The sequence below is a fragment of the Palaemon carinicauda genome, chromosome 4 (genome assembly GCF_036898095.1).
Source record: "Palaemon carinicauda isolate YSFRI2023 chromosome 4, ASM3689809v2, whole genome shotgun sequence".
Lineage (NCBI taxonomy): Eukaryota > Metazoa > Arthropoda > Malacostraca > Decapoda > Palaemonidae > Palaemon > Palaemon carinicauda.
In genome coordinates, this window is record NC_090728.1 from 57,536,680 (window position 1) to 57,550,514 (window position 13,835).

General features: G+C 38.7%; 1 protein-coding gene across 2 annotated transcripts in view; it reads right to left on the reverse strand.

Moving 5' to 3' along the window:
- Positions 1-11,972: 11,972 nt before the first annotated feature.
- The window catches only part of alphaCOP (coatomer subunit alpha), a 60,023-nt gene continuing 58,160 nt past the window's right edge, over positions 11,973-13,835 (reverse strand). For both annotated transcript variants that reach the window (XM_068372304.1, XM_068372303.1), the window contains exon 22: positions 11,973-12,760. In XM_068372304.1, the coding sequence (XP_068228405.1) occupies positions 12,524-12,760 (237 nt within the window). In that variant the 3' untranslated portion in view covers positions 11,973-12,523. The remainder of the gene's footprint in view (positions 12,761-13,835) is intronic.

Sequence of the window (13,835 nt, forward strand, 5' to 3'; positions counted from 1 at the left end):
GAGACCAATCTAGTAGAAAGGCATCTATATGAACTACTGCTGGGTCCGGGATAGGTGAGCAAAGTATTGGGAGCCTCTTGGTCATCGAGGTTGCGAAGAGATCTATGGTTGGCTGGCCCCAGGTGACCCAAAGTCTCTTGCATACATCCTTGTGGAGGGTCCAATATGTTGGAATTATTGTCCCTTCCTACTGAGACAATCTGCTATGACATTCAAGTTGCCTTGGATGAACCTCGTTACTAGTGAAAAGTCTAGACCTGTTGAACAGGAGAGGAGGTCACTTGCGAACTCGTACCATGTCAGAGAGTAGGTCCCTCCTTGCTTGGAGATGTACGTCAAAGCAGGGAGTTGACCGTGTTCACCTCCACCACTTTGCCTTGAAGGAGAGACCTGAAGCTTTCCCAGGTCAGACGTACTGCCAGAAGCTTCTTGCAGTTGAAATGCATTGTCCTTTGACTCGAGTTCCATAATCCCGAGCATTCCCTACCGCCTAATGTCGCACCCCAGCCTACGTCCGATGCGTCCGAGAAGAGAACGTGGTTGGGAGACTGAACAGTCAGGGGAAGACCCTTTCAAAGGTAGATAAATTCCTTTCACCAAGTCAGACCAGACTTTAACTTTCCGGAAACCGGGATCGAGACCGCTTCTAGCGTCTTGTCCTTTTCCAGTGAAAAGCTAGATGATACAGAAGAGGACGGAGGTGTAGTCTTCCAAGTGACACAAATTGAACCACGGATGAGTGTCCTAACCAGACTCATCCACAGCCTGACAGGGCAGTGTTCCTTCTTCAGCATCTTCTGGATGGATAGCAGGGCTGGGGGTTGATCGTCTTGTTCAGCAATGTCCTCATCAGAGGGTTCCTCATCCGAAACTGATGAGGAAACGGCAACGGAGTGGGCAACGTCTGGCTCGCTGAATCCGGTCGCACTAGTGGATGCGTGACGGAGCCGGACGCAATATCATGGAACTGCTGCACAGTCTGTGAACTGTCAACAACCATGGGTGCGCGAGGAAGCACAGCGTCAACCCGAAACTGTCTAGACCGTCTGGGTTGTGCAGTCAACACCCTACCGGGTTGCTGAGGTTGACGCACTGCGTCACAACAAGTCACCTCTGCTGGTTGTTGAACGTCTTCCTAGTGACACACTGAACGTCCACAACCACCTCCGAGATTCGCTTAACGTCAACGTGCGACTGGCAACCCACACTGGGTCGCACCGGAGGAGGAACCATCTCAACTGGCTGACGTGAGTAGGATACCTCAGCGTCAACAGGGCGTACAACCAACCGGTAGGAAGGTTGTTGGCTAGAAGGTTCTTCTCCGTAAAAAATCCTTTATCAAGGACTAAGCTTGGACTGCATGTCTTGCAACAAAGCCCATTAGGGTCTATGGGAGCAGGTGTGGCAACAGACGGGGTTAGCGACTGAAGCGGAACCATTTACCATCCCTGGAAGCATTGTTATGCTTTAATTAAAGTCCATAGGAGGCTAAGCAGCTTAAGGCTCCTCTCCAAATGACAGAGTCCTCAAAGGAATATCAGAAGGAGAGAGAACAGCACTTTCTCATCTACAGGAACCATGTCCGAGAAAAGCTAGGTTATCTCAGTGAGGGTCTCACTGGTGCATAAGCAGCAGACCAGAAGGCAACGTTATGTAATTGCTTGACAGTCTGTGAACTGTCAAAAACTGAACTGTCAACCACAACAGGTGCGTGAGGACATACAGCACTGGTGCATTAGTAGCAGACCAGAAGGCAACGTCATGTAACTGCTTGACAGTCTGTGAGCTGGCAACAACCAAAGCTGTGTGGGGAAGCCTCAACTCCTGACTGACTAGTCTGCTGCGGGCGAGTGGCGGTAACCACAGTGGGTTACGGAGGCTGACACACCGTGTCAAAACACGGCAGCTTGTGGTAGCTCACGCACGGCAACGGAGTGCTCCGTGTGTCTGTGGGAGTCAGCATGCGTCTGGCAGGGTCGACTGCGCATGGGTGGAGGAGCTCTCACAACAAGAGTGTGGGAGCAGGCAGCCATGCTGGGCGCACAACCGTGGCAGGTTGTAGGCAAACGGGCGCATCGTCAACCTTCTCCGCAGTCGGAGTGTGGGAGCAGGCAACAACCAAAGCGGAGTGGTGGTGCGTGGTGGGGACTGCCGTGGGTTGCGGAAACTAACGCATCGCGTCAAAACACGGCAGCTTGACTCCACCTTCCCACTGCTGATGCGGTAGCTCACGCCTGTTAACGGAGGGAGCCGCATGTCGGCTAACGTTAACATGCGTCTGGCAGGGTCGATTGCGCATCGGAGGTGGAGCTCTCCGCAGCCGGAGTGTGGGAGCAGGCAGCCTCAGCGTGAGCTGGGCGCACAACCGTGGCAGGTTGTAGGCTAACGAGAGCAGTGTAAACCTTCTCCGCACGAAACTCCTGCATAACCGCAGCTAACTGAGTCTGCATAGACTGCAGTAAAGACCACTTAGGGTCTACAAAAAACGGCAACAAACGGAGCTACTGTCCGTTGTGACTGAGGGTCTAAAACAGCTGGTGCGGCAACAGACGGAGTTACTGCCTGTTGCGGTACCACCTTGCCTCTCTTGGGAGGTGTGCAGTCGTCGGATGACTGCAGCGAGTCCGAACTGACCCAGTGGCTACACCTAGGCCGTTGGACTTGCGCGGAAGGGACCGACTTGCACTTAAAAGCTGCAAGATTTGGTCCATGGTTTCTACGAGAAACCTCTTCCGCAGACGAGGAAAAAATGGGCTCTCTCGTCTTTGTGTGGGTGGGGCGATCTCACGTCGGCAACGTGTGTAGATACGCCCGAAACCACGGAGGGAAAAACGTCTGTTCGTCGATCAAGGCCTGTGGAACCCATAAGTCGTTCGACATTACTTCTCCCCTGGGCTTGGGAGCTTGTAAGAGGTCCCGGACTAGGTGAACAACTGGCACGAACAGACGAACCCTCGGACGCAACACTGTAACACTTTGCGCATATCACTTTATCACTTTTGATTTTCTGTTTGCACTTATTTCACTGAAATCGAAACTTTAACTGATTTCTACCTGAAACACGCAATCCTATCCTTCATTAAAAGGTAGTAATTGCGAAAACAGTTTTACAATGCAACAGAAAAACATAAATAAAGATAAAGAATTCAGTGGCTGGAAAAGAGACTAAACACTAGATCCAATAAACTACGTTTACAATCTCTCACCGCAAAAAGCCTGGGAACAAGAATAAAACTTCTAGAAACGTTTAACCTTCTTCCCCTACAGCGACTAGGGAGAAGAGTAAAAAACGAATTCAGTGGCTGGAAAAGAGACTAAACACTAGATCAAATAAACTACGTTTACAATCTCTCACCGCATAAAGCCTGGGAACAAGAATAAAACTCTAGAAACGTTTTACCTTCTTCCCCTACAGCGACTAGGGAGAAGAGTAAAAAAAAAAAACGAGAACAACGTTACCCGCTTGAACGAAACGTTTATTCTCCTCTCTCTCTCTCTTCTCTCTTGACTTAGCACCTGAGAGAAGAGCCCAATTATATATCGTTAAAACATGTTATTTGCTAAAGGAAAAAACTGAAAGGTTTCCCAAATAAAAAGTTCCTTTACTTAGAATTTAAACCATTTAAGCTAAGAAAGAATGAACGAAACGCTAGAATCGGTTTACTCTTACTGCAACGTGAAACCGTGAAACACACTCTCTCTCTATCGTAACGATAGAGCGCATGTTGAACGTTCTGAACGTCAACAACTGCGGAGAATAAAAAACTAAACGTTAGTTCATCTTTGAAAACAGTACGAGACTATCAAAGAAATTCTTTCATAAAACATTAAAAAAGTATTAAATTCTTAAAAGGTTAAATACGATATGACGGGCTCAATGTTAAATAACTACGGTTCCAAGTAAGGACCGCCTACTTTTAGGAAAGGTCGCATATAAACAAACATAAAAATTAATTTTTTATAAGTTTATAATAAATGGAAAGTTAATCGAAGAGGCCTATAAAGGCGGAGAGATATAGAATAAATAATCTATAACTTGTTAAGCAAAATTACCAAAAACCTAAACACACTTCCGTCTAAGGGAAGGGTCGGCCATTTAAAAGTGAAAGAGAGTCCATACTCTCTTCGTCACCATAATTAAATCTATCCAAAACAAGTTCAAGTTTTGAAATGAAGATAAAACCCCTGCATAGCGAAAGCTCAAAACTGGAATAGTGTACTTCACCAAATCGTTGTGAAAATAAATCCAGTTAGGGACGGCGTATTAAGTAGGTCCTGCCTTTGGCACGACAGAGAGAAAATTGGTTCTTTGTTGACATCGAGTACTTGAGTACCTACTTGACAGATGGCGCTGTTGATGTACACCCCCACCTGTATAGCGATCGCTGGCGTATTCCGCCCGTAGGTTTTTTCTGTCGGGCAGCAGAGCTGACAGCTATATGATCATCGGGTAAGTTTGATATTGAAAAACAGTATATTACAGTGGAAAAACATGTTTTTAATTGTTCTAATTCACAATCTACGCTCGCAAAATAACAAATACCTATGTACTGGTTATGATCTGCAATAAAATGTGACATTATTATGGAGTTCTTACCTTCGAGACAGACGGTAGTGGCTAATGGCAGTGTGTGCGGAGGAGAAGGGAGAGAGAAAGGGGAGGAGAGAGACTTGACGGCAACATGTTCGGTACGCTACACTTTTGTTACACTACGTAACATAACTTAAACTTTAAATTTAACTTAAATGAGATTAGCTTACTGTACACACACTTGAAAATAAATGTTAATCTTACATTACACTAAACTTTATAATTTTGTTTTAATTTTAATTTTTTTACTTTTCTTCTTCCGGCTTGGCTCTTTTTGCCTTGCTTTCACCTTCACTTTTTTCCGGCCTTTTTAAAAGGAACCTATCTAGGGATGTTTGCTTTTGTCTCCCCTTAAAAATATTACGAAAATGACGTAAACAAGTGTCGTCACAAAAGGCTGACGCCCGACCGCACGCCAACTTGTCCGGGTGCCTCTTCTTCGATTATTTCATGCTGTATCTCGATTTTCATCATACGCTTTTTCTTTTCACTACCCTTGTTTGCACACGCTTGCTTTGGACCCATAGCTTATTCACTTAATTCGGTACCGATTAACGCAAAAAAACACGTAAAAAATGAAAAACTATGGGCGATGCTTGGAAATAACTTTACGCGACTGAGATCCGACAGGAAAGAGCGATTGTTGCTGTACTCGTGAGCAGCCTCTCGCACACTCGGCCACCTAGCGGCCACATAGGGAACCGTCGTATCCTCGTATCTCGGGGCAAAAATTTGCTTGAAACTTTCTTTGTATCTCAAATTTCTCATATGTTGGGACACTCGTTTGTCGAGGTATTACTGTACAAAACCCTCATCTTCCTCAAAATACCTAACACAATAATCTGACATAACCATTACAGTATCTAAAAGAAACAAGGAAAACAATAAAACTGCCAAATAAGGATGCTGGGAATACAGTTCTGTATATCCATACTCTTCTGCTTTAAAATAAAGTGTGAACTCGGTGCCTCTCTGGTGGCCAAGGCTCAGCTGCCACCCAGCAGTAACTACTGTATTACCACCTTATTAAAAGTTTTAACAACAGTTTCTAGCTTTGCTAAAACCATATTCCTATTATAGTATGAGGGTTTGTATTCCTGTAGGAACATACCTTAATTCTTCATCTACATGAGTTGGCAATGCATGATCGGTAACCATCGTTACTAAAACAAAAAGATGGGAAGTGGCAATGATTTCAGAAGCAAGAGCATCACAGGAAAACAGCCTTACTGCCATGGTCGAGTGATCATAGTTTAGGTACAGTACAGTAACACCTGATTCCAAAAGTAAATTATCTTGGTGTTAATATTTTAGTGTTGTCAGTCAAATTTCTCCAACACTATATCGTCTTAAAAAAATTCATAAAATTTTGGTAAAATTTGATTCTTATCAATATTACTGTGCATTAAAATCTTCACATAACTTTCCCTTCTAGATCTTGGTAACTGTCCTAGTGTTTTGCGATTTTATGCACTTCCTTGTTTTGGCAACGCGTAGCAACTATAATGCATCAGCATGGAGATTGCCATTCTGTTTTTCCTTTTAATCCTACTGCACATCATGGATTGGATACATGAATTTGGGGTATATAGCCCAGCACTGGGGCCACTGAGCCCAATAAATACTAAAGTGAACCTAGGGGGAAAAACCTTACTGATTTTTTTTTACAATATTACATAATAAGCAATGAATTGGTTTAAGCGTACTTGAAAATAATATCCCTATTCTGCTTTTTTTCAAGGACATAATACACTAAAATTACCTGTTGCATAAACCAACCTGTAACGATTACGTGCCCGCAATCACCCAAGCTACCAGAATTATCAGATTTAAGAAATATGGCACACCACTGATAATATTTGACCACCTACATGGTTTAACTGGGTATTGGCAAGAAATAATTCATATTTTTACCTATTTCTATTAGTTGAGCATCATATCATACAAGGAAAAGACGTCAATCACTATTCAGGCTATGCTATTTGAGTTTGGACAGGCATAGTCTTATTACTTGTTGAATCAATTTTCTTTTTTGGGAAAATATTGTCTATCTTGGTGGAAAAATGTGCTACGGGTAAAATTATAATTATAGACGGAACATTTTGAAATAATCAGAAAACCTGTTAGACCGTCTAAGAACGGGGATATTATTTTAGACATCTAATGGTTTTTGCTCAGTCGTGCGATCGCTATGCTCGCGGAAAAAGAAAAACACCAAGCTCTTGTGCACTGGCAAGCGGTACATGCTGAGCTGCTGATTATTATTAATTAAATTCTATTCGCAGTGAAATTAGTTTCATTCCTTAAAAACATGGATGTTTTCCTAAAGGCAACACCTGTTTTTCAATAGAAAAAATTTTTCCGTCCGTAGCTATAAAACCATGATGATGCTAGTTTTATGATTTAATGATACACTGCCAAATATGAGCTGGTTGTAAAAGAAACGCAGGGTCGAGACAGTGTTAGGGTAAGCTAAGGTGATGGCAATCTAAGGAGAGGGGGCATGGCAACCCCCGGTAGGTACGTAGGTAAGGATATGACTCGTAGGTTAATTTCAGGATACGACATTCTAAGGAGAGGGGGCACAACAGCCCTCTAAAGGTATGACGACAACTAGGTAAGGTTAAGTGAGGAACCTTAGGTTATGTGGTGTTCTTGTTTATTTCCTATTTGAAATGTGGTTTTTTACTCATAAATTTTGAAATTTTAAACTTGGTCTGTCCTATCCAACTACAAAGGCTACGAATTTAATAAGTGATCCATAGCTAAATTACAAAGAAATTGTAGTCCTGTAGAATTTTTCTATTATAGCTACCTAACTATAGAAATTTACCCAAAATACTTCTGCATCCCAGCTGTCAAAATTCAGTTTCATAATTCGAAATACGAATAAAATTTCACATCGATAGATGGGAAAATATAGGTTTTATTATAGTTAAGGACGGGACAAAATTAACTAAATTGTTTCAGAATCCTATAGCCTAATAAAACTAATATTCATTATACATTACACTCGAACAGTACATACCAATTGGACCTACGAAATTATGATTATGCCAAAGATAAAATGTCTTGGGCTATGACTGCCGAATTAAAATGGAGTAGGCCTCTCAACATTACAAAATTCTTATTACTCAATTTTTCTAATTCAAAATACACGTAAAATATATTTCAAACAAACCTGGCCCTGTATAAAATCTAAAGATTTTAAATTAAGATAAAAACCTTTGGATAAAAATGTAAAACGGTTAATTACCAAAAATGTCGGAAACAACATCCTTCAAACACTGGGACTGTCACTGTAATGACGTACAGCACGCGGAACAATACATTTTCCAGGAATTTATAATGTAAACCCATCTTATTTCTCATAAAATCATTATCTAATTGTATCTTTCTTTTTAATACCACAACATAAATATAAAACAAAAGATATATTAATTAAATGCCTAAATCCACAGGTTTTATGAAAAGAGAGAGGAAATATCATGAACTAGTTTTATGACTTTTTTTCCCAGACTTTAATCATTTAATAATTTCATAAAGAAAATTGTTTAATTGTGTCTTTCTTTTGGATACCATGATATAAAGATAAGACAGAAGATATATTAAATACATACTTAACTCCACAGGTTACACGAAAAGAGGGAGGAAATATGAACTACTTTTCTGTCTTTTTTCGCAAGCTTTAATAATTTAATTTCATTAAAGAAAATTGTGAAAAAAAATCTCTCATTAAATCATCATTTAATTGTGTCTATCATTCCAATACCATGATATAATGATAAAAAAAAGATATATTAATTACATACTTAACTCCACAGGTTTTATGAAAAGAGAAGGAAATATTATGAACTACTTTTCTGACTTTGGAATATTTTTTAATGTAAAACCATTTTATTTCTCATAAAATCATTATCTAATTGTGTCTTTCTTTTGAATGCCATGATATAAAGATAAAACAAACGGTATATTATTAATATATCGTTTGACTCCACAGGTTTCATGAAAAGAAGGATGAATATTATGAACTACTTTTCTGATTTTTTCCCCCAGACTTTAATCATTTAATAATTTCATATTTTCATTAAAGAAAATTGGTTACAGCTATAGAACAGTGCAATAAACGGTTTGTAGAAAATAAAACTGTTTGCTAATACAACGTGATTTTACACACATTCTCGCAGTATGCACACACACATACACACATCTTGGTGAAAAAGGTCGTGCATCGCCATGATTAGCCAAGTTGTACTAGTCAGGGACAACCATACTAGGTTGGTTTGCTGTGAGCGATCAGACAAAAACCTCCTACCATCACCAATCTGCATTGGCCAGTGTGGTGATGAAACTAGTCGAACCCCAGTCATGATTAAAGACATGTCTGAGGTCTTTGACCTGCAGAGGACCAGAAATAGATGCATTTGTTATATATATATATATATACATATATATATATATATATATATATATATATATATATATATATATATATATATATATATTATATATATATATATATATATATAGGCTATGCCCATCAATACAATATGAATGTTAAACAATATCTATTAGGAATTTTTATATTTTCATTTTTTATCCTATTTTATTTAGCGTGTGTAGGCCTATAATGAAACTTAATTACCCCACGACATTGCCGTTTTCGTCGTTCGCAAGATTTGTTTGAGTTACCCCTTTCCGTTTTCTATCCACCGTAATCGCAGGTAGACTCCTTTTTATACAATATACTCCATACGTACGTTGGTTCTTTTACTATATTTCGTAAGCTGTGTATTTCTAAATAGATTATCTACACTGGGTTTGGTTATAAACTATATATTGTTAATTCAAAAGTATTTAAATTTTATCTGACTCCGACTCGTTTGATAGTCTAGGGAATTTATTTGTCCGTTACAAACTGCCCATTATTGAGTACTTTTAAATAATTTTATTTTTTTTTCTATACCAGACAGATAGGTAATTTTCACTGGAACCACAAGGTTACTCCTTGTATTCTGAATACATAACCTGCATAAAACTCACTTTCAACGAGCCCCTAAGTCCCATGCTCTAATCTCGATATGACACCTTAAGTAACACTTCTCTGTTATTTGGGGGTGAGGATGACCGGATCACCCCTAAAGCTACCCCATTTGCCTTGGAGACGTCAGTGTGTAAGTGTTTTTTAAGTTTCACCTGCCGTGTCAGCATCGAGTCATGACTCGGCCCCCTAGCCATTTTCCCTGAACCATCAAACAATTGCCCAGAAGAGGACGGAGGAATTCCTATGACCCTGATGTTGCTGTGGCGTAACCACAGAGGAGAGGACAGAAAATCATCCTAGATCTCGTGTCCCTGGTCTACCGTAAATCAGGGAACACGGGGGCGAGCCAGAAGAAAAGTGTTGATTTTAAGACGCAGCCATAGCTACAGACATGGGCTTACAGGAAGTTAATTATGCGAGTTGTATTTTTACGTGTCTACTTTCCCCTTATGATTAGATCATACATATTTTAGATCACTGGCTTTAACATTGTCTGTTTTTGCAGATTTTATTGTACAGTACCGTAATTGATGAAATTGGGGTTTCATAACTTTGTATAGTATCTCTGGTCAGGTTACCAACCACGTCAGATCTCGTGCTTGTTTTGATTAATCCTTTTTCTGTTTATTTTGTTAAAAGTCGAGCTGTTATAAATTTTCTTACTTTTATTCCTCGTTGTCCATTGTATTTTTGTTGTAAATTTTCCAAAATAAAGGTAGGCTACAGTACTACACAGATTTAGTCAAACTCTTGTCCCTTTACCCCTTTTATTGGTTTATACGAATTGTTGAAAATTGAGAAACTTAGAATAGTTCCCAAAGAATTTGAAATTATTTGGTCCAGACATATTGAGGGGAGAAAGTTAAATAAACCAATGAAGTTAAGACTGATGTAATCAGATATCCTCTTCTTTGGGGTCATTGAAAGGTGAAAATCCTCATTCTGAATTAAAGCTAGTAGGCAGAAATTAATAACATATATGCCTCTACTCTGTTTTCCACTCGGCAATACTGTCTATAAATTGATTAGCTGTTTACCGCATCTCCGGGGTGGGGATGGGGTTCTAGGGCGGAGTTGAAATAGGCACCTAAACATTGGGATGGAATTAGAACAGTGCTGACAAATCTAATACAATATAAGATTTATGTGAAGTAATTCTTTGGATAGGATAATGGTGTGAAGGTTTACGAACTGCAACATCCAATGTATTTTCTCTTATGGTGCACATTGTGCTCACATCCCCTGGGGGAGATCTTTGTTGATTATTGTAGGGAGGTTTTCCTGGAACAAGTTACTACACCCCACACAAAGAAAAATTCCAGAGGTAACAATCTATTTCCTATCTCTTGTACAATATGTCCAGGAAAATAATATAAGTAACAATCCACTTTCTCTCCTTCTCTACAGTATATATATACTGTACCTTCTATTTTACCCGGGGACACACGTCAAATGCGCAAGCTTTTGAATTTTTGCAAGACTTATAAACAAAGTTTGAATCCTGAGGTGATGGCAGCTTTCAGAGAGGTTCAAACATCATTCCTGGAAAAAGAACTTTGGTTTGTACAGTTATGGAAAATACAATTTTCTCCCAAACTTGTCATTAAATAAGTCGAGAACACTTGGATTCTCCCCACAGAAACTTGTGGGCTATCAAATTCCTTATTCCTGCGCAGTTGCTCAATTAGCGTCATGAATTCTGTATAGAACTTTTCATAGTTCTAACTATCTCTCATTTAGATTAACCCAGACAATCCCAACCACTATATAAAGCAAGGTACTTTCCAGTTTACTTCAAAGTCTTTCCTTTTCTTCAATGAGGTTCAGTATTAACACAGTATTCTAGGAGTTTCATTACAGCTCTAACTAAATTGTGGAGAGATTTTCACCTTAAATTTTGGTGGAACCTTCAGAAATTCAAACTGCAAATTATCTCTCGTTAAGCAGGTTTACACAACTCATTTATCTGTTTAACATTGTTATTTACCTCAAGTATTCTATTTTGTTTCATTTCTCTCATAGTTTAAGACTGTCCATCCTCCTTTGAAAATACAGTACAAGCATTTGTAAAAAGTATTTTTGTGTGACAAAGGATGAGGCAATTTCTTTAGTTGAAAAAAAAAAAAAAAAAACTTAATGACAATTGTAAATATTGTGGTATCACATTTTTGACCATACAAAAAAAAAAATGTTAAAAAAACCCAAAAGGCAAATACAATGTACATAGTTCAAATTTTTTATTATTTATGACAAACAAGACAAATAAAAGAATACTTCAAACCCCTGGTTCTTAATGCTATCTTTATTAGCTGGCTACTTATGGAAATAAAACACTCATGAAATATAACATTTATTAATCTTATCCTATAAAATTTAAATTGCCTAACAAAAATAACATAACCTCTCTCAATTAAGGAACAGAATGGATTGCAATTTAAAAACCTTAAATATTTTGGTGGTTAAATCTTATATCACTCTTATGTTTATAACCATAATCAGTACCTGTGCTACGTTTACTGTATATATGTTTTTTTATGGTTATTTTAACAGTAAAATCCTTCCACATATTGATTTAAAATTCTGAAATGTCTAAAATACACAAACTGGCATCATATATATATGATAAATACTGCCCATCAACAAATCGGAGATAGAGAAAATATGAATGTCTATAACGAATATGAAACTATTGTACTGATCAACTTGGTGAGGGATATAAACTGCACAGCAGGATTCACTTGAATGAAGCAGAGCTGAAACTAACCATAATTAAATATTAAATACCTGATGTAAATAAAAAAATGCACAAGTTATATAACAATTTACATGAATACCAAACATACTTTCACGTACAAATCTCAGTCCATTTCACACTCGCTGAAATCCACTCATCGGAACTGTAAAGGAGATATACGAAGACCAATGCAGTCCTTGCCCACTTGTGCCACACAGCAAAGTGTACAGGTGATACCCTTGTGTTCTGGAAGATAAGAAGCACCGCACAGAGGACACTGTACTTCTGGTTTTCCTCTGTAGATTGGTACATATGAGCTGGCACACACAGTGAAGGGATTATGTTCGTCATACTGGACCACCAATTCGTCGGCTGGGTTCTTTTCACAAGCCTGAATAGAAAAAAAGGGAAGTAATTAAAGCTTAAATGTGATTTGCAATTTGACAACTTTAGCTAAACGAAGATTTTTTAGATGATTATTTCAACTCTAGCACTCTGCATTACTGTTTGAATTATTTAAACGGCATCTGACTAGTTAGACGACACTTGCTAAAAAATCAAGGAAAGACTTCCATTGCCTCTTAAAAACAAAGGAAGTTGATTAACTATACTCAATTTCTTTTAATGAGGCACATTTGCACCGACTCGCAGCGGTACCCTTTTAGCTCGGAAAAGTTTCCTTCTCTCTGATTGGTCAGAATTATCTTGTCCAACCAATCAGCGATCAGGAAATTTTTTTTAGCTAAAAGGGCACCCCTGCGAGTCGGTGCAAATCTTCCTCGCTAAAAAAAATTGACTAAAGTACAGTCATATACCACATAAGTTATTGAATGGCTCCAAGCCTTGTAACTTGATAGAAAAAAAACCTTTACAGATTCAACCTTTCAAAGAACCAGAGTCTGATTCAATTATTTGTATTGAATAAAATCTCTTTTCATTAAATATCCCTTTCAAAAGAAAAGTTTAATATAAGAGAGACCTCACACTGCACTTTAAACTAAAACACTACTGTATTCAACAATCCTCAAACAACTTGAATTCCAAAATAATGACTTAAGGAAATTACTACTTTTGGATATATTGTTTGACCTTCACATTCATAACTAACCAATTAACTCCATTATTTTTCTCAATCATTTACACTTTTATTGAAAGTAATTATGTTTTCTTAAGGAAACTACAAAATAAAAAAAAATTACTAAAAGTAATGGTATTTTTCAGAGAATGGTTTCAGCAAAGCTGGATGCAACTTAAAACTTAACGAGGTGGCAGTAGTCAGCTGGAGAGTGGCTGGTAAGCCCCGTCCACCAGACAGGGCACTTTGTTCCTTAAATCTAGGATTTGCAGGGTGGTTGAGTCAGGAAGTGTAACTTAAAATTAATCAAATCTGTATAGCTAGGTAAAATTACCATTAATTTAAAAGTTTGTGGTTATACTTCCCAAGATAGTGGGCAAAGATAGTCTGT